The 19552-nt window shown below is 43.5% G+C and overlaps 1 protein-coding gene across 3 annotated transcripts in view; it reads left to right on the forward strand.

Moving 5' to 3' along the window:
- TRIM44 (tripartite motif containing 44) overlaps window positions 1-19552 on the forward strand; it is a 104932-nt gene that overhangs the window by 26185 nt on the left and 59195 nt on the right. For 2 of the 3 annotated variants that reach the window (XR_014712018.1, XM_084630763.1), the window contains exons 3-4: window positions 11526-11765; window positions 16808-16827. Coding sequence is in view for 2 of the 3 variants with exons in the window: in XM_084630763.1 (XP_084486889.1) it covers window positions 11526-11765; window positions 16808-16827 (260 nt within the window). In the remaining variant the exon portion in view is untranslated. The remainder of the gene's footprint in view (window positions 1-11525; window positions 11766-16807; window positions 16828-19552) is intronic. The other variant, XM_084630762.1, reaches the window with a different exon arrangement.

A 19552-nucleotide genomic window follows, 5' to 3' on the forward strand; every position in this document is an offset into this window, starting at 1 on the left:
ATAAAGTGCAATGTATGCAGTCTTAGAGCATTTCTTGTTTAAATACATAATGTATTACAGTACATACATTAGAGGGTTGCACACTTCATTACTTCTGAGCTCATTGTATTTCTCCTCCCCCCCCACCTGTTCTTCCCCCCCCCCCCCCAGCTTCTTGTTTGCTACTCCAATGCTGGGGCTCTGTGCATCCCCTCCCCGATTATTTCTTTTCTTTCTGTCTGATAAATCATTCATTGTGTCAATATTTATAACTGGTTTGATATATAGTTGCAGCTCTGCAACCAGTTGAGTTTGCTGACCAGATGCCAAGGGTTCTGTGTGCCCCCCCCCCCATTTTTCCCTTCTGATTTTCACCAAATAAACAGGGTTCTTGATGCTTAGAGCATTCCCTGAAATTTTGTAGTTTGATGGGAGGCAGTGTTCCTAAGTTACCATGTTACAAAGAGACGCCATCAAATTAAGTATAAGGCCTCTTTTTCTCCCCTCCCCCCACTTCTCAATGTAATTTGTTTTGGCCAAGTAATGTTGGACTCACAGGACACAACTCCTCTCTCCTGCTGCCAGCTGAGGTACTGTCTTGGGGGTTGGGAAATGGGTTTCTGGGCCTACTCTAGGGAGTACTTGTGATGAGCGTAACACAGCTCTCTTTCTTCCTGATTCCTGCCCCAGGTGGCACCTCCAGGGAGAGGTATGGGGCCATGTGCTGGGTTTGATGGATGGAGGCAGGGGGTCAGGAGCCATCCAGGCTCTCTTTGCCCTCTTGCCCATTCCAGCAGCTCTCAGGCATTCTCACTGTGCAGTGTACTACTGCTTTGGTGGCAGGGTGGGCATGGCTCATTAGAATGTGTGTGTTCAGTTATTACTTGAGCATTCTCTCCCCGTATTCCTGAGGAATACAAGCAAGAGAAGGGAAATGACAATTGTTAGCAGTTAATATATCTGGAAAACCCACTGTCCTTTCAAAGGACAAAGAAAAGGCACTTCTCGAGCCAGAGAGCTTTCCTGTAGCTGCGTTTCAAAGGCCTGCTGCAAACATGGAGGTGTTGGAGTATCTCTCACAAGTTGCAAGAACCTTTTATTTTGGGAAGTGTTAGGCAAGCTAAATATAGGAGTTGCTGTCAGCTCCCCCTACACCTTTTATGCACTGCTGATCTGCATTAATTTTACAAAATACCCACTGTTTTATACAATGGAATGGCAACTTACAGAGTTTATATTTTGAAAATTCAAAACTCCAAGCATGGATTGCTGCTCTGACAAACCCCTATGTCAGAGAGCTGTGCTGGGAACTGTAGGGTACGTACTCTCAACTGACTGGTAATACAGTGATGTGAGTGCCGTGTGGGAACACACTGAACTTGTTTTACACAAAGCATGATGATTAGTGTGACTACCTGGGACTGTTGAACATTACAGTGGTTCAGCTGAGCCATTGTGTGTCCAGTGTAGACGAGGATCTGTCAGGTTATGGCCACTTCTCTTTAATGTAGTGGATACATTGGAGAAACCAAAAAAAGGAATGTTCTATTTACAATCAAATTACAAACCTCCTCACTAGGCAAAGTTACCCCCCCTTGCTGCCTTTCTCATTCCCATCTCCAATGTACTGACAGATGATGCTTTAACAAGAGCTAGCTGACCAGCAGATGTCCCGTGGGAACCCCTGCCATATAGTCTGGGGGAGCAGTAAAACCTGGGTGGGCCCTGTGCTGCCAGTTTCCATTTTGGTTCTGCCCTAATATATAGAGAGAACCTGGTTTAGAAATTATGTGGGGGTTGCAGATTTATTTGAGACATGGCGCTTGTTAGGTGTTTCATTTTTTTGAAAAAACGCTGTTCAGGGAGTGTTTTTTGACATGCAGATCCAGCCCTCTAATTAAACTCAAAATGTCAACAAAATCCATCATTTCTATGGCAAATCAGAGCCCTGGAAGGCAGCAGGATAAAACTATCAAGAACAAATGAAGACATTTTCATTTCATGCTTATGAAGTTCAAACCGCTAGGGTGCTCGTGCTACTGTGACTGCTCTCTGTGCTGGCTGGGACAGGGCAGATTCTCAGAGAAGTGCTTTTTTTTTTCTTTTTCTTTTCCCCAAGAACAGCGACCATTCAAATGAGCATCTGAGGTAGAAGTACTCTTGCCTTGATTTTTATTATTAGATCTGTAGTTTCAATTCTACTTTCATTTCAGCCCTTTCCTCATAAGGTGGAGCACAGAATGGCTTTCTTTATACCTGGCAGGTAGTCTGGCTAATAGGATGAATGCTTCAGAAGCAAGTGAGCCATTTCAGCTTTCTATTTGTGCTGCTTTCTGCCCTTGACCCTTGCAAGTTTTTGCTGGAGAATGCCCTGTGAGTGTTTTCAAGGAGTACTTCCAGCACAGGTTTCCATCATTATCTAATAGTGTCAATTAAAGGGGGAAATGTATCCTGTCTTGCAGGGCTGTTATCAGCAAGTAGCCAGCAGATCTGGGACTACCTGTCCGAGGCTCACAGAATGATACCTACAAAGCTATTGTGTTTTGTGTGTTGTTAATTCTATTCTTTTTTCCTTCTCGTTTTTAACTGATATAGGTGGGGCTGGTAGCACTGCTTACTATAAAGGTTGCCCGGGACTTTCTATTATAAGACCGTTTTCAGTTGGTTATAACTATAGCCAACTTTAGCTGCAAAAAGAACAGAAGTACTTGTGGCACCTTAGAGACTAACGAATTTGTTTGGGCTCACGAAAGCTCATGCTCAAATAAATTTGTTAGTCTCTAAGATGCCCCAAGTACTCCTGTTCTTTTTGCGGATACAGACTAACACGGCTGCTACTCTGAAACCCAACTTTAACTGGTCACACTGAAATTTTCCATGCCAAGTGTCCATCTGAGACTGGGTTTGTTTGAAACTTTTTAGCCAAAACAGTTCAGCCATTTTTGAGAATGAGGTTAAGGGGGAAAAGATGTTTTGCAACGTTTTTTAGAAAAATGTTGGTAACCTTTTCTTGAGAAGGTCTAGCATACTGTTACTTTGGTGCAGAGACTTGAAATTTGACAGGGTGGTATCCTCTGTGTCAGGATGTGCCTTTTGCTTGTTGCTCCAGGTTGGAATAAGACTAGGGACTGGACCTGAGAGCAGAGAACCTGTTTTTCCTGTGCTCTCAATTAGCTTCACCTCTTCCCCCTGTAACTCCTTTCTCTTCCCCCCCCCACCCCGCCCCATGCCCATATAGTGTGGAGGAAGAAACTGCCTGATTTGAGTACAGAGGGGACAAGAGCTGGACTGGGGCCAGGAGGGGAAGAGTAGATTGGGACAAGGAGGCTGGTGGGACTGGATTGGAGGGAATGACTGGGAGTTATGCTTGGTTATGCTAAACAGAGACTGGGAACTGCGGAGGGTAGGGAGTGGGACTTGCTGACTGGGACAGGGGAGGAGAGGCAGTGGGTGTGAGCAAGCAAGGGAAATGGGTGTGGGAGACTGGGACTGGGAACCAGTGTGGGAAGAATGGACTTAGAAGGGGAGTGATGACAGATATGGTGGAGCTGGGGTGTGGGGGTAGAATTGGGACTAGCTAGGGCAATAGATCATACAAGGAGCTGGGGATGTGGTAGGAGGAGGGAGAAGGAGATTCTCTGAGGAGCAGAGGAAGGAAAACTAGGATTGGGAGCCAATGGAAGGGGCTGGGAATCCAGGGAGAGAATGATCGGAGGGTGGGTGAGGACAGGAGGGTAGAGGCAGATCAAAGAAGTAGCTAGGATGGGGAGACTAGGACTGGCTGTGCTAGAAGACTGTGACGGGGATGAGAAGCCTTAGGAGTATAGACTGGGACAGGGTAGGCAAGGAAAATAAGACTGGAGTGGGGAAGTGACAGGACTGGGACAGGAACAGGCTGTAGAGGATGGGGCAGAAGAGGTTCAAGCTTGGGGGAGGATGCTCCAAGGGGTTTGTGTATGCTATAGTGCACACCTCGCCTGACCCTGGAAAGAAACCCAAGATTCCTGAGTCTCCCCATTCCTCCTGCAGTCGGCATATATATGTGAAACCTCATCCTTCTCTAATCCGTAGTGGTCCTTATAGAGGATGACAACCTACTATTGCTATAATTTACTCCGTTTGCTCATGTGGAAGTGGTCTGTGCAGTGGATCTAAAGGTTCCAACTCTTCTAATGACCCACATGGCTGTCAGTATGATTCCACGTTATGGAATTTCTGTTTTTTCAGTTTTTTTAGAAAAAAACACACACACAAAACTAGATTAAAAGAGCATTAAGCTTGCAAAGTCAAGCATTTGATCTTTAGGAAATGCCAGAATTAAGGTTGCTTGGTGCAACCGTAGTTCAGCCCCCTTGTGTGTATAGGCATTAGGATATAGTTTTTAATTACATGATCACAAACTATATTTTCCAGAGGCCCAGCTTCATTCAGTGCACATGATGGGAGTGATGAGGATTGTGTAGTAAATGAGGCTGTTGTCTGTAGAACCCCCTCCTTTGTTTGTTGCAGAAGTTGGTAGATGTATGGTGAATGAGGCAGGGGATTGCAGGAATAAAAAGGAGAGTCTCTTGGTTAAGGCAGTTGAATGATGTCCTAGAGAACTGGATTCTGTTCCAGTCATGAAACTTTGGGGCAGACTGTTAAGAACCAGGGCACAAATCCCAGATTGGCGGTGAGTTCTATACTTAAATTTCACCAGCCAGTTATCAGTTATGAATGCCTTAAGCACTATAACAGCTTAAACATGGTGTCATAGGCAGTCCTCTTGATTGCTCCAATCTATCTTGTCACCTAAGCAAGTCTACTTTTGTGATAGATGGTCACTTACACCATGAATCACAGCAGTATTCAGGTTACTTCCAGTCCCAAAGGACCAGTCACTTCTCCCAGGTCAGTTGCACTGTAGATCTCACACAAAACACTTGTAGCCAATCCTATAATAAACTATATGGATTTATCAATAGGAAAAGGAAATGTTATTTACAAGGTTACAGCAGGTAAACATATATACAAATGAGTTACACTCTTAAATTTTCAAAAGGTGAAAGAAACTTCTACAATGAACATGCTCTGTTGTCTTAAAGGGCTAACCCAGCCTAAGCAGCTGGTGATTCCTTACTTTTTCCTAGGAACCTTTTTCCCCCTTGTCCAAGTAGCAATGAGATGCAGTTCCTCCTTATTAGAGGCTTTTATTTTGTTTCTTCCTTCTGTTTTGAGCGGCAAACTCAGCTGATGGGAGGAATTAACTTGCAAGAATTCTCTTCATGGGGGCAGAGCCAGGAAAAGAGAAAACAAAAGAAAAGTCTTTTGTCCTCTTTAATGTTCCACTTCAGTCCATCTGGTGTCCAGGGGCATTCCTTGTCAGGCAGGTCATAACACTTTCTGTTGGAGACCAGCATTTCACTCTAGTTAATGTCTCTCTCCTTTCTGATGATTTACATAGTTACAAAGGCTTAAAATGCCAATATTCAAATATTACCTTACCATATGGGATACAGATCTTATCAGTGAGATTAATGCATGCAGCAACTCACGAGCATTCAATAAAGTCTAAACACATTCTTATCATTCTAAATCCTGTTTTAACAATGCTAACACAGAGATGAGCCAGACTGATTTCAGCCATGTATTTGTCAGTATTCAACTGAGGCATGGGGACCTTGGGATGAGCTGGCATCTGGTTTGCCAGTTTCACAATCCCTGCCTCTGCCACAGAATTCTTATGTGATATTGGACAAGTCACTTAAACCAGATTTTTTACAAGTGGCCACTAATTGTGTGTGCCTCAGTTTCTGGGTGCCTGACTGGAGACCTTGGTGTATAATTTGCAGGAGTCTTGAGCACTCAGCTGCAAGTGAAGTCAGTGGGAGCTGTGCTTTGAATATATGAAATGCTATATGAGGTAATGTACTCTGAAAAAACCAGGTCCTAGTTGTCTCAGATTGGGCATCCCTAATTAGTAGATTATCCTGACCTAAGTGCTCTGTGCCTGTTTCCCCTTCTGTGAGATAATACTGCCTCATCTCACAGGGATGTTGCCCATGAAGAAATTAATAATTCTGCCTTTTGGAGCAGGGTTTGAATAGTGTGCAGTGAAGTGTGTCAGCTTTGCAGAACATGTGCGTCACCAAATCCGTGTTTTTCAGCCAAAACAAGTTTCAGCCAAAAAACTTCACCCAGGCCTAGATTTATAGGTTGTCCTCGTCCTGCACTCAAGGGCTGTGCTGCTGCAGTCACTCAGACATTGGAAGTACATTTTTGGGGGGAGGGGGTTGTGAAGGAGTGTAGATTTCAAAGATGCCCTGCACCTAACCCCCCATTTACTAAAAAGAAAAGGAGTACTATTGGCAGCTTAGAGACTAACCAATTTATTTGAGCATAAACTTTCGTGAGCTACAGCTCACTTCATCGGATGCATACTGTGGAAAATGTAGAAGATCTTTTTTTATACACACAAAGCAGGAAAAAATACCTCCCCCCCACCCCACTCTGCTGCTCCCCCCACCAGCAGGAGAGTGGGGTGGGGGGAGGTATTTTTTCATGCTTTGTGTGTATAAAAAGATCTTCTACATTTTCCACAGTATGCATCCGATGAAGTGAGCTGTAGCTCACGAAAGCTTATGCTCAAATAAATTGGTTAGTCTCTAAGGTGCCACAAGGACTCCTTTTCTTTTTGCGAATACAGACTAACACGGCTGTTACTCTGAAACCCCCATTTACTGTGATCCCATCAGACTGCAAACTAAGTAGGGTAAGATTGGGTCAGTACTTGGATGGGATGGCCGCAACCAGGCTGCGGTGCTGCAAGGAATGTTGTTGGTAATTCAGAGGGCAACTCTTCCCTTGGAGTTGTCGCTGCGAGAGTACCGCATCATGGTGTGCTGTGTTTCTGTCTTTTCAGAAGATATGTAAAGCTGAGGTCCTGCTTGCTTGTGTTCATTAACAGTCCTGCTTGTATCGCCAAGGGGATGTTAAACTTGGTGTGCTGGCCAAATTCTAACAATAGGAATTTAATTCTCCCTAACTAAATTCTGTCTTCAGTTTCACTTGCACACAGCGCTCTTGTTCTGTAGCGGTAAACAGGAGCTGCTGAGTTTGACTCCAGAAGTGACTGCATTTTGGTAAAGGATTACTCTAATCCATTACAAGTTTTTAGATTCATCTACATTTGGAAAGTGCTTTGAGATGAAAGATGCTGTATAAACAAAGTGATGTTATTTAGTCTAATTATTTTTCAGAAAACTATTGGATTTGAAAAGTTGTATTTTCTCTTCCCCTCGCTCCCCTGTTTCATCTTAACCTGAGGTAATACTGCAATTGAAAGGTTCATCTGTTCTTTTGCACTTCCAAACTGCCCATATGTCCTAGGTGCCGACTTAAACTGTCTTTCGTTTGCACCTCATTTCCCTAGAGTCTTGGAGGGACTCTGCTATGGAGTGACGTCTTCCTTTCCAGAACACATCATAGTACAACTCCTAGACTAGATCTGTCAGTCTGAACAGTGGTGATCTGATCTTACACATTCTGCTTGGCCCCAGTATATTTAGGAAAGGAGAACGTAAGATCAGAGTTTTTGTTAAGGTCTGACTGTATTCTCGCTGATGCACAAGGCACAGACAAAGACCATCTCTGTCCTGAGGAGCTACTGAATGCTTCCTCTGAGGGAAGGTCATGCCCCCTTTGGCTATGAATTTCTTTATTGAATTCAAGTCTGTGTGAGACAAATAAGGACTCTGGTTGCATTACCACAATGCACTCCTTGTGGGGCAACCTGAGAAGGTAACTCAGACTTCAGCTAGTGAGAGAGTGGCTGCCTGCATAATGACCAGGATTTCACATGGAGCATGTTGTAATGTGTCTGTGCTTTCAGTTGGTTTCCATGGGTAAATCAAGGTGTTGGAAAAGAAAACCTTTTGTAGTTTTAATCCTGGATCTTGGAGATCATCTCCCACTCAGTTTGCCTGTGCTAGGAAAGAAGTGGATGCCTAATTCTCTGCTGGTGGGCACAGTGGTGAGGGCTGGAGTGTAGAAATGCTGCTCTTGCTACAGCATCATCTAACTGTAGGCTATCCACTATTGCGAACAACAGTGTTGCAATATGGATGCTGAACTAATGGGTCCAGTTTTGCCAGTGCAGAAGCAGCCTATTCAGGCTCCAACTTGGCATTTAAGATCAGCTGGCACAGTTGAGCTCAGAGCCTTCTGGTTTGTAAGTCTGAGGTCTGAGGGAAGGCTGGTCCCAGAGGAGGGCCATTCACTCTGGAGCTCACTGCTCCTCTTACTGCACTTGAATCTGAGACTCTTTTCCCACAGGGTATGTTGCAAGGTGTATGCGAGGAAGGATGGTCTTGTGGTTAAGGCATTGGACTGAGGTTCCAGAAATCTCCGTTCCGTTCCTTTTTCTGCGAAAGACTTTCAGTGCAACTTTGGGTAAAGTCACTTAAGTCCAGATTTTTGAAGTTCTCAGCACCCACAGCTGGGGCCAGATCTTCAAAACTGCTCAACATCCAGAAGCTCCCCTACATTTGTGGTTAAACTTTCAGATCAACTTAGCACCCAAAATCCTGAGCTCTCTCAAATCCATCTATTTTGGTGCATAAATGGGAAATGAGCTTTTAATCACTGTGTGCCTCAGTTTCCTCTCTCTAAAATGAGGAGAATGCTTCCTTTGTCTTGGGGGCAGGGATTGTCTGTTTTACTAAGAGTTTGTACCATGGCTAGTACAGTGAGGTCCCAACCTCCCAATACAAATGAATTTGTTCTATCTTTATTATTTTATTACTGTCATCTCAGGAAAAGCTTTTTGGTCTGCGGAAAAAGTGTTTGAGGGTTTCCCTTTGAGGTGGGAGAATAGGGAGTCCTTTTGGCATTGATTTGGTGACAGATGTAGATGACCTTAGCGTTCGTACATGCACCTAAAGGCTGAAATGGACAATCTTCATTATTGCTCTTATTCTTTTTTAATAAATTGGAAAACGGAAAAATTTTCCATTAAAGCAAAAAGCATATGGAAAAACTGCCATAGTCTGAAGGCTCTGGCAAGCCTTCCTATTTAGGAAGTGTGAATTTATGCATTTAATTACAGGCCCCTGTTCAGAGGAAACTGAATATTCGTCAGGATTAACAGAACCTTTACATGAGGAGTGTGAAAATGGGTTGTCAGCATAACTAATGTGTTCCTGTTCTCAGTTTTGCGACTCATGCAGTCATCTTGATGTGTCCTTTTTAAAAAATATTTATTTATTTACATGGTGCCAGTTATGTGCCAAGGGCCTTTACAGACACACAACCTGATTCTAAACTCACTTACACCGTTCAAACTTAATTGGTGTAAGTGGAGTTACTCCCAGTTTACATAGTGGTCAGATCATGTTCTGAAATATACTTTTGCTCAAGGGTGTGGCTAGGGTGTTTTGAGTCAATGTAGGGGGAGGCTTAGACTGCTGCTGCCAGGGCTGTATCTGTTCTGTGGATAAAAAGAAGACTTCAACCTCCAGGGCTGTCAGTCAGGGACCTTTCTTCAAAGCTAACTATCTATATAAACACTAGTCTTGCAAAATTCTGTCCTTCCAGGGTGAGCAAATGACTTACTAATTTTTAAGTAAAATCATTAGTCTATTCATCAATAATCATCATGGCAAAGGACGACAAGTAAATATAATGCCAGGATTGTATATTTGCAGGACTTTCTTTACCAGGCTGAAAATAGTAGAGCGAGACAATTACTTGAAGTTCATAAAGAGAAGGATGCTGTGGCAATGAATGATCTAGTTCCAATTTCTTTACTTAATTGGTGTGGCCCTTCTTTGATATCCATATCCTAGAGGAACTACAGGGAAAACTATGTGCAGTGTTCATCCCGTACCACTTGCGCAACTAAGGGCTTATCTGCACATCCAACACTGAAGGGGCGCAGCTGCACCACTGTAGCGCTTAGGCTGTGTCTACACTAGAGAGCTTACTTTGGCACAGCTGTACTGATGCAGCTGCGTTGTTGTAAGCTCTCTTGCAGCTGCTCTGTGCTGATGAGAGAGAGTTCTCCTGTAGACATTAATCCACCCCCAGTGAGCGGTGGTAGCTATGTTGGCAGGAGAAGCTTTCCCACCAACGTAGCGCTGTGCACGCTACTGCTTATGCCGGCATAACTTATGTCGCTCAGGGAGGTAGAATATTCATATCCCTAAGTGATGTAAGTTTTGCCGACATGAGTGGTAGTGTAGACATAGCCTTAGTGAAAAGACTACCTATGCCGACAAGAGAGCTTCTCCCCGAGAGGCAGTAGCTTGTCAGCGGGAAAAGCTCTCCCATCGACCTAACACTGTCTAGACTAGGGGTTAGGTCAATGTAACCGCATCACTCAGGAATATGGACTTTCCGCACCCCTGAGCAACATAGTTATACCAACGTAAGTCTGTAGAACAGACCAAGCCTAAGGGCTGGTCTACACTATGGGTAGAGAAGGGGGAATCAATCTAAGTTAAGCAACTTCAGCTATGTGAATAACGTAGCTGAAGTCGACATACTTAGATCTACTCTACTGCAGTGTCTTCACAAGGTGCCCTCCTGTTGATTCCCCTTATGCTTCTCGTTGAGATGGAGTACAGGAGTCGATGCTAGAGCAATCAGCGGTCGATTTATTGTTTCTGTACTAGACACAATATTGACGATTTATTGTGTCTATACTAGATACAATAAATCGACCCCCGCTGGATCAATTGCTGCCCGTCGATCCGGGCGGTAGTGTAGACAAGACCTCAGACAAAGTGCTGTGAAGTGTACTGACGTAGTCAGACAGTTTTGTTGTTAACTGTTGGGTCCTTCGCCTTGCTGCAGTAGAAAACCTTTGTTTACCTAGAGTCTCTTTTTTTATGCCAATTTTGAGACCTTCCAAGTTAAAATAATTTTACTTTACTTTAACTGCTGTATCCTAATCTTTGGTAAATGAGATAATGTCCCACTTGCTATCCGGTAATTGATCTTGTCAGGTTTATTAAGTATGTTTAGCTTTGGTTCACCACACCTCTGAATCCATCAGTCATTTAGCCTACAGGGATTAATCTAGGACTCTGCTGCACAGAATCTCCTGTTTAAATATAGAGCCAGACCTCTACACTTCCAGCCTAGTGGCATGAAATGTAGACTTGGGAGCAGCCTGGGACTTAGGGGTTTTGAAGGCTCTACAGAAATGCGAGGGAGAGTTATGTTGCTGCTGGAGTGGCAACAAAAACAGCCTTGCTGTCATCCTTTCTGTGTGGGGAATGAACTCCATTTACGGATGGAGATCAGAGATTCACTTGAAGGAGGAAAACGATGACTTCTAGTTTGAAGGAATGGGCCTCTTCTGGAAATATTTTGTAATAGGCTTTTGTTTTGGGGGCAAACAGGTGCAGCAATGGAGAAGAGGTTCTCAGATGCCTGGGGAGCAGGGATCAGTTCAATGCTTTGCCTGCTTCCAAACAATCACCGAAGGGGTGATAGCTCAGACACTTGCACTATAAAGCTGTTTTCTGACAAGCAACGTTCTCTCCCGTGTGTGTGACCTGCAGGTGACTCGGAGTGAGATGAAACTGTGTGTTCAGCAGGAGTTTGACACTGTACGGCGGCTGGTCTGTGAGGAGGAACGGAAAGCTCTCCACCTAGTGGACCTCCAGGAAGCGGTGGCCACTGCTCATGTGACAGAAGTGCTGGCGGAAATCAATGTCCACATGGCAAAGCTGATGACTGAGATGGCAGAGATCAGAAGGCAGCTGAACACCTTCAATGAGTTAGCCCTGCTCAAGCCTGAGGTAAAAACTAAGAGCAGATTAAATGATTATGGCAGGAGGCAACACAACGTTGTGATGGATGCAGGAAAGCAGTCTCCCATATGTCAACATTAAAGATGCCCTCAAATGCCACTAAATGTCTGAGGTGATAAGCCAAGATGCAAGTAATAGTGCAGGATGAGTTGTGCGGTCATATTGGATACTCACATTCTTTAAGTGGTTAAAGGGGCACAAAGCCAAATGCCTGTAACCACTTAATAGTGGATTTCTAGTGTACTGCAGTTGTAATTTTTGAATTGTGCTATTGCTTCATAAAACATCCAGAGAATGCTTTAACATTCTTGTAACATGGCTAACAAGTGGTGAGCTTCAGGGTTACAATAGCCAGCCAGCCTGCCCTCACCCTCACCGCTCCACTTGGGATACCCATTTTTGGCATAGCAGAACTATTGTAGATATAATAGTGCATGTGCGTTCCTGAGAAAATGAAACACCTAGGTCAGTGGTATTCCATCCTTGGTTCTTAAACTATATGTAGATCTCAAGGGTCAGAGGCTGAACAGCACTCTTCTCTCCCTACCTGAGTTCTGAGTTTGGGATTAGATAAGCAAAATTCAGGTGTGCATCCTCAAGGAGTTTGGCTATAGATGAACTAAAAAAAATCTCATGTAACTGTCATTTCTGTTTCTAGTCCTCCTTTGAATCCCGAAGCGCAAAGATGCGGACGGGGGCAGGGCAGGGGGGATTATGGTTGTGGTAGGGAAAGGGGAAGCCTAGTCAAACACTTCAAATGTGCACAGCTTCAGTTCTAAAAGCCTGCAGTGGGTTTTTTGTTGTTTTGCTTTTGTTTTTCCCCAAACCAATTTGCCTCTCCCTTGTCTATCACTTTACCCATCAATTTATGCTTCCTCTATCTTCAGCACTGTAAAAGCTTCATAAAACACTAGCTTTTCGGAGTGTTCATTACATGGTAAATGAAATTCCTGTAACTGTTTAGACCATATAATGATATGGTAACTTTATATATGCCTGCTAAGGGAAGCCAATTCTTCACATGTGGTAGTTGTGTACATCAATGTGGAATTGTGTTTGTTTTTGTTACAGTACCGACCAAAGGCCCCAACCAAGATCAGAACCTCTTTGTGCTAGGCACTGTACGCTTAGTAAGAGAGAGTCCCTGCCCCAAAGAGTTTATTATCTAATATTGAACACCTGTATAAGGCCCACATATGGGAATACAGGTTTGCAGTTTAATCCTTTCTATGAGGGAAAGATGTATGGTTTTATTTCACATAAGATCTCTTTTAACCATCTTCACAGACAGTGGTTGAAATTCAGCCCTGGTGAAACTGTAGCCACTTTCCTGGAGTTACAGCAGGGATGAATTAAGAAACTCAGGTTGGAAAGAATCCCAGCAGGTCAAGAACTAAAACTTGAGCCATAAGAAGTTCTAGGAACAAATTAATTCTGCTCAATATCTTTTGATGCAATTGCACCTGTAATGTAAAAGGAACTGAAGACACTCTTATAGTGGAGTTGAATCAACAGTCTTTCACTGTTGGTACCACTAGAGCCGGGATCAGCAACCATTGGCCAGTGGGAGCTGCGATCGGCCAAACCTGCAGACGCTGCAGGTAAACAAACCGGCCCGGCCCGCCAGCAGAATTCCCTGATGGACCGTGTGCCAAAGGTTGCCAATCTCTGCACTAGATTCTGTGTTCAATTGCTATTTTTTCAATTGCTTTCACATTATTCAGTGAATTGCCACTGAAATGCCTAAAGCAGTGGTACCATGAAGAGATTGTTTCTCCAGCAGTGAGAGAAGAGTGTTGCTAAATTGTGACACTAGCCATTTTGACACTGGTACCTAGAGGTTGTGCACTTAAAGTGAAGGTCTTAAAATCAGAATTTTGTATGAGTCTAACTGTTAAGGTGTCCTGGTGCTTCCTCTTAACCAAGCTTTGAAGAACCTCCACCTAGCACAATGGGGTCCTGGTACATAACTGGAGCATTACTGCACTATAAATAATAATTGCTTTGCTACCAGTCCCTGGTTCAAGATCACTGTCTTGAATTTGAGTCACCACTGGCTTGAATCTTGTACATTCCAACCATAAAGGGTCCAATTCTGTTACACTAAGGCCCCTTTATGCTGCTCTTACAACATAACAAGACTCCTAAATACTGCTGAGGTTTAGGGGGAGCTTCCAGCCTGCAACAGCAGGCAGACCCAGCTGGGAAATTGAACTGGGAAATGTGTCTGCAGCATGTTCTTCTCTGGCTATTCTCTCCTTTCTGGGAGCCAGGGGAAACAGAGTGTAGATTAGAAAGGAAAAAAGAAAAGGAGTACTTGTGGCACCTTAGAGACTAACCAATTTATTTGAGCATAAGCTTTCGTGAGCTACAGCTCACTTCATCATCGGATGCATACTGTGGAAACTGCAGAAGACATTATATACACAGAGACCATGAGGGTAAGAGAACCTGGATTTGTGCTGGAAATGGCCCAACTTGATTATCATACACATTGTAAGGAGAGTGATCACTTTAGATAAGCTATTATCAGCAGGAGAGTGGGTTGGGAGGAGGTATTGTTTCATGGTCTCTGTGTATATAATGTCTTCTGCAGTTTCCACAGTATGCATCTGATGAAGTGAGCTGTAGCTCATGAAAGCTTATGCTCAAATAAATTGGTTAGTCTAAGGTACCACAAGTACTCCTTTTCTTTTTGCGAATACAGACTAACACGGCTGTTACTCTGAAACCTAGATTAGAAAGGGTAGAGTAACCCTGAGGCTATTGTAGTTTTTCTGAGGGCCAGACAGAGCTCTGCCAAGCCCAGAACACAGGGAACTCAAAGAAAGCTTGAAGCCACCTTTGCCCCAAGCACAGTGATTGTGAAGTGGATGTAAGAGTGCTACTGATCTGCTTTGGTAATCTTATACCCGCTTTGCATTCCCTTGTATAATTGTATATGACTACATCAAGTGCAAGACAGTGATTGAATCAAGCCTAAAAAGCCAAATTCTGTTCTTGGTTACAATCATGCAACCCTGCTGGAGTCAGCAGCCTTGCACAGCCTCACCAAGGGCAGAATTTAGCCCCCTACTTCAGAAACAATGGAGCAAATCAATCCATGTTAAGAATCCTTTAACTTCAGTGCAGTTACACCTGAAGTTGAGTTGTCCCACTGTGTGCCAGAAACTGAAATTTGGATTCACTGGTGGAACAGCATGACTTCTGGTAGGGTTGTGAATTAATTTGTGTCTGGAGTCTCCGTACTTAGTTGTAGAATTCAAAGTGAACAGTCCACTCCTCATTATTCTTTGTAAATAAATACGGTTTTGTAGAATTTTCAAAACTCCAGTGGAAAGTTGGCGTGGGGGAGGATGGGGTGTTTTCTCTAAATGAATAAGCCTAGTCCATGGAGCTTGCAACCCAAACACTTGCAGCCTAGTGTTGGTACCTGAAAACCTAAAAGTGAAATTGTTTAGAAACCTGATTGTGATTTACACTGAAGTAGATCTAATTCTGCTCTCCAGATTTAACTATAAAAGAGAAGTGAAGGTCCAAGCTGAGAGAAATGAAAGGAACTAGAGAAATAGCATTGAAAAGTAAATCAAACTTGTGAGAATTCTCTTAATCTAAGGTTAGATTAGTAACCTAGGAAAAAGAACATGCTTTTTAAAAGTCTGACTGTGCTTTTAGCCTGACTGTGGCCCTTGAACTTTTCTCTCTGTGATTGGAAGGCTGATTGGTACATGTCAATCTTGGGTGCAGCAAGAACAAACCAAAGTCTGCTTCAGCAAGTGGGCGGTTGGTTACTGACCTCAGATACGCAGGTGAAAGATACTGGGGTGAGCAACCAAATTTGGCCATGATTCTTTGCTGCAGTGGATGGTTGATGTGGAAATGTTCCTGATAGGATGCAGAATAGTGACTTGACTTGGGGGAGATGACAATCCACACAATTGCCACTTGTGCGTGTGTCCTTAGCTTTGCTTACAGATAATTTTCTCCTTCATAATTATCTAAGGTAATGTCAAGCTTTTGTCCATCAGGTGTCAGCTGTTCTATAAGGCAAATGATTTAAGCATTTAAAGATGTATTGAGGTATGCTGTAGATACGTTGAGTTGCCTAGTTATGAAAATCACGAAATTGCATGACTCTGCTGGTTCATATATTTCCTATCAGACTGTCCAAGCAATCAGAAATCAGCTGATTTCTTGCTTGCTTAACATAGCTCTTTTCTTTTGCTTTTCTCCCGAGGAAGGCAGTGGAACGGGAGTGTTGTTTGTATATCCCCATTGTGGAAATACTGCAATTTGCATAGAATTTTTGACGGATGTGATTGCAATGCTCGTGCTGTATTAACATCTCATTTAAATAGTTTTACTGCTCTTGTACTGAATGAATAGCTTTAATGAAGAGTGACTGATTCTGTCTCACACCAGTTTTACATCTGTGTACTTTCATTGACTTCAGTGGAGCTATTTCTTCTTTACCAGTGTATGTGAACTGAAAATCAAGCCCAGCATGTTTTGCTTTATATGTAGTTACTATTTAAACTCCCCTGTGTATATAGAAATGTAGACTATCGGATGCCAGGTAATATTAGGCCCTTGTGCATTTACACACCATCTGCTTCCACACATGCTGGATATCTGATCAACCTGTCTGTGTAGCAGGTAACAGGATGGTGTTACCACAAAGGGATTGCATTAAGCCAGATTCTCCTTTGGTGCAGATGGGAGGAAAATGGGGCCTAAAGGATGTGAAAATATTTCAACTGTATTGGAAATTGATGTGATTGCATACTGCTGGGGGATATTGGGCTACGTAGGCCTTATAATAAACAATGACCTGTCTCTCTTGATCGCTGGTCAAGCCAAGCCTGTGATTTTTAAATGTGATCATGATGACCTCAGCTGTTGGAGTATAAACACTTTCCTGCCTTTAAAGACAGCCAGCCCTGAATGTGCCTATGCAATAGTAAATAGATTACTAAAATGTTTGAAAAGTGATAAACCCAACACTGCTTCTGTTTTTGTTTTTCCTGCAGAGCAACGATGAGGAACGCAGGTAAGAGTACTTCATTTCTCTGCTCGTCTATAATGTCTGAAATTCCATTTGAAAAGCCGTATGTCTTTAGATTAAAGATTGTGAGAAGCAGCATAGTCCAATGGACTGATCGTGGGACTGAAATCCAGGAACACTAGAGGTATAGTCCTAGTTGTGCCTCCGACTCCTTCCACAGTCTTAAGCAAGACACTTCCGTCAGAATATTCAAACTTAGCTGCCTGACTTCAGGAACCTAACACTAGTTAAGCCCTCTAACTACATGGCTTGATATTCAGGGATCCTTAACACCGCCAGCTCCCGTTAGCTTCAGGTATACCTGGATTTGGCCTAGTTTTTTGTTTTGGAACCAGTTTTAATATAATATAACTTTTGTTTCTCTAGCAATCTAGGCAGGGCAAAAATTTATTCAAGCTCAGTGACTGTAAAAGAAGCTGTTGTTCCCGGCCTTACCCAATCCAATGCAATGTAAAGCTACCTACCTATAAAGCAGTTTTAAAGAATATGAATCTGTGCACCACCAGGCTCTGGGAGGGAGTTTGGGTGCAGAAGGTTGGGCTCTGGGAGGGAGATTGGGTGAAGGGGGTTGGGGTGCAGGCTCTGGGATGGAGTTTGGGTGCTGGGTGCAGGCTCTGGGCTGGGGCAGGAGGTGGGGTCGCATGCTCTGGGAGGGGGTCGGGGTGCAGTGCTTACCTGGGGCTCCAAGGCAGGGCAGGCCAGGGGGCTTCCGTGCGCAGCTGCCCCCAGGCACAACCCCCGCAGCTTCCCATTGGCCACAGGGGTGCTTAGGGCGGGGGCAGCATGCAGAGACACAGCCCCACCCCGCCCCGGTGTCGCAGGGAGGGGCCAGCAGACATGTGGAGCAAGCAGGCAGACACCACTCAGCTCCCCTGTGCTGCCGGTGGTGGGCAGGGCCCCGGGCCATTGTAAATTGCCTGTAGGGGAGTGCCCGGGAGCAGCAGGCAGGGCCAAGGGAGAGACCCAGCCCCAAAATTGCTGGAGCCCCCAGGCCACATTGTGGAGGTTCTCGGCCGCAGCTGGCCCATGGGACGGGAGTTTGAGACCCCTGATGTAAACTGAAGGGACCCAATCTCCTTTATAATCTTATGCTACGAAAGTGAACAAGTACAATGAGAATCAGTGCATGCTGACCCCTGTGGTTACTGTTACATTATGTAACTCTTATTCAATCCTAAATTAAATGTTATCCTTTTTAAAATGAGAAAATGCATGCATGCTGAAATGTTAAATCCAAGAATTAGAAAGAAGGGGGAAAGTGAATTGTTAAATATAGGGGCTGGTTCATTATCATGTCTTCAACAGTGGCCGGAGAAAGGTACAAGAAACTCTCCAGAAAGCAAGGAATAACCAACTCATTGCCCTAACAAGGAAAGTTTCTTCCCACCCCCCATTAGTTAGAAGTAGTTTTATGTCCCAAAGCATGCGGGTTTATAACCTTTCCAAAATTTAGTTATTTCTTTAATGCTTATTATCATAACTCTAAAAAGAAAAGGAGTACTATTGGCAGCTTAGAGACTAACCAATTTATTTGAGCATAAGCTTTCGTGAGCTACAGCTCACTGCATCGGATGCATTCAGTGGAAAATACAGTGAGGAGATTTATATACACACAGAACATGAAACAATGGGTGTTACCATACACACTGTAAGGAGAGTGATCACTTAAGTTAGCTAAAACAGCAGGAGAGCGGGGTGTGGGGGGAGAGAAAACCTTTTGTAGTGATGATCAAGGTGGGCCATTTCCAGCAGTTAACAAGAATGTCTGAGGAACAGTGTGGGGTTGAGGTGGGGGAAATAAACATGGGGAAATAGTTTTACTTTGTATAATGACCCATCCACTTCCAGTCTCTATTCAAGCCTAAGTTAATTGTATCCAGTTTGCAAATTAATTTCAAATCAGCAGTCTCTCATTGGAGTCTGTGATATGCCATCATGTGCCAGCAATACGCCTCTACCATGTACATTAGTCAAACTGGACAGTCTCTACGTAAAAGAATAAATGGACACAAATCAGATGTCAGAAATCAGATGACATATTATAATTATGTCAAGAATTATAACATTCAAAAACCAGTCGGAGAACACGTCAATCTCTCTGGTCACTCGATTACAGACCTAAAAATCTCAATATTACAACAAAAAGCCTTCAAAAACAGACTCCAACGAGACACTGCTGAATTGGAATTAATTTGCAAACTGGATACAATTAATTTAGGCTTGAATAGAGACTGGGAGTTCCTTGATGCTCAGGAAAGTGTTACATGTATTCTAATAGTCTTCAAAAGACTTGTAGCATCCTACATATGTAGGATCCTAAATGAACAATTGAATCTGTGGATGGGCTGAATTGGGGAGTATGGTAAGAATGAACAGTTTAAGGTAATGGGATGACAGAAGTAAAGCAGTTCTTCATGTTCTGTTTAGTGTGGGACTTTTGATCTGGCTGCAGATGGTTTAGTGTCCTTTCAAAATTGCAGCCGATAGGTAACAAATGGTGTTAAGTCGTTAGAACCCAGTGATGCATTGCTGCCTCCATGAAGATGCCCTGGTGTACTCATTGGTACTGATTAGTTTGTTTATGTTGAGCTTCTGTCTGGCTGGGTCTATTGTAACTAACACTTCGGTGCCTATTTTGCTGTTCTTATTCATTCATTTATGATATGCTCTTCACAATCACTGAAAGTCAACTGCATCTTTTTGACAAAGG

The sequence above is a fragment of the Lepidochelys olivacea genome (assembly GCF_965140295.1).
Source record: "Lepidochelys olivacea isolate rLepOli2 genome assembly, chromosome: 6".
NCBI classification, from domain to species: domain Eukaryota; kingdom Metazoa; phylum Chordata; order Testudines; family Cheloniidae; genus Lepidochelys; species Lepidochelys olivacea.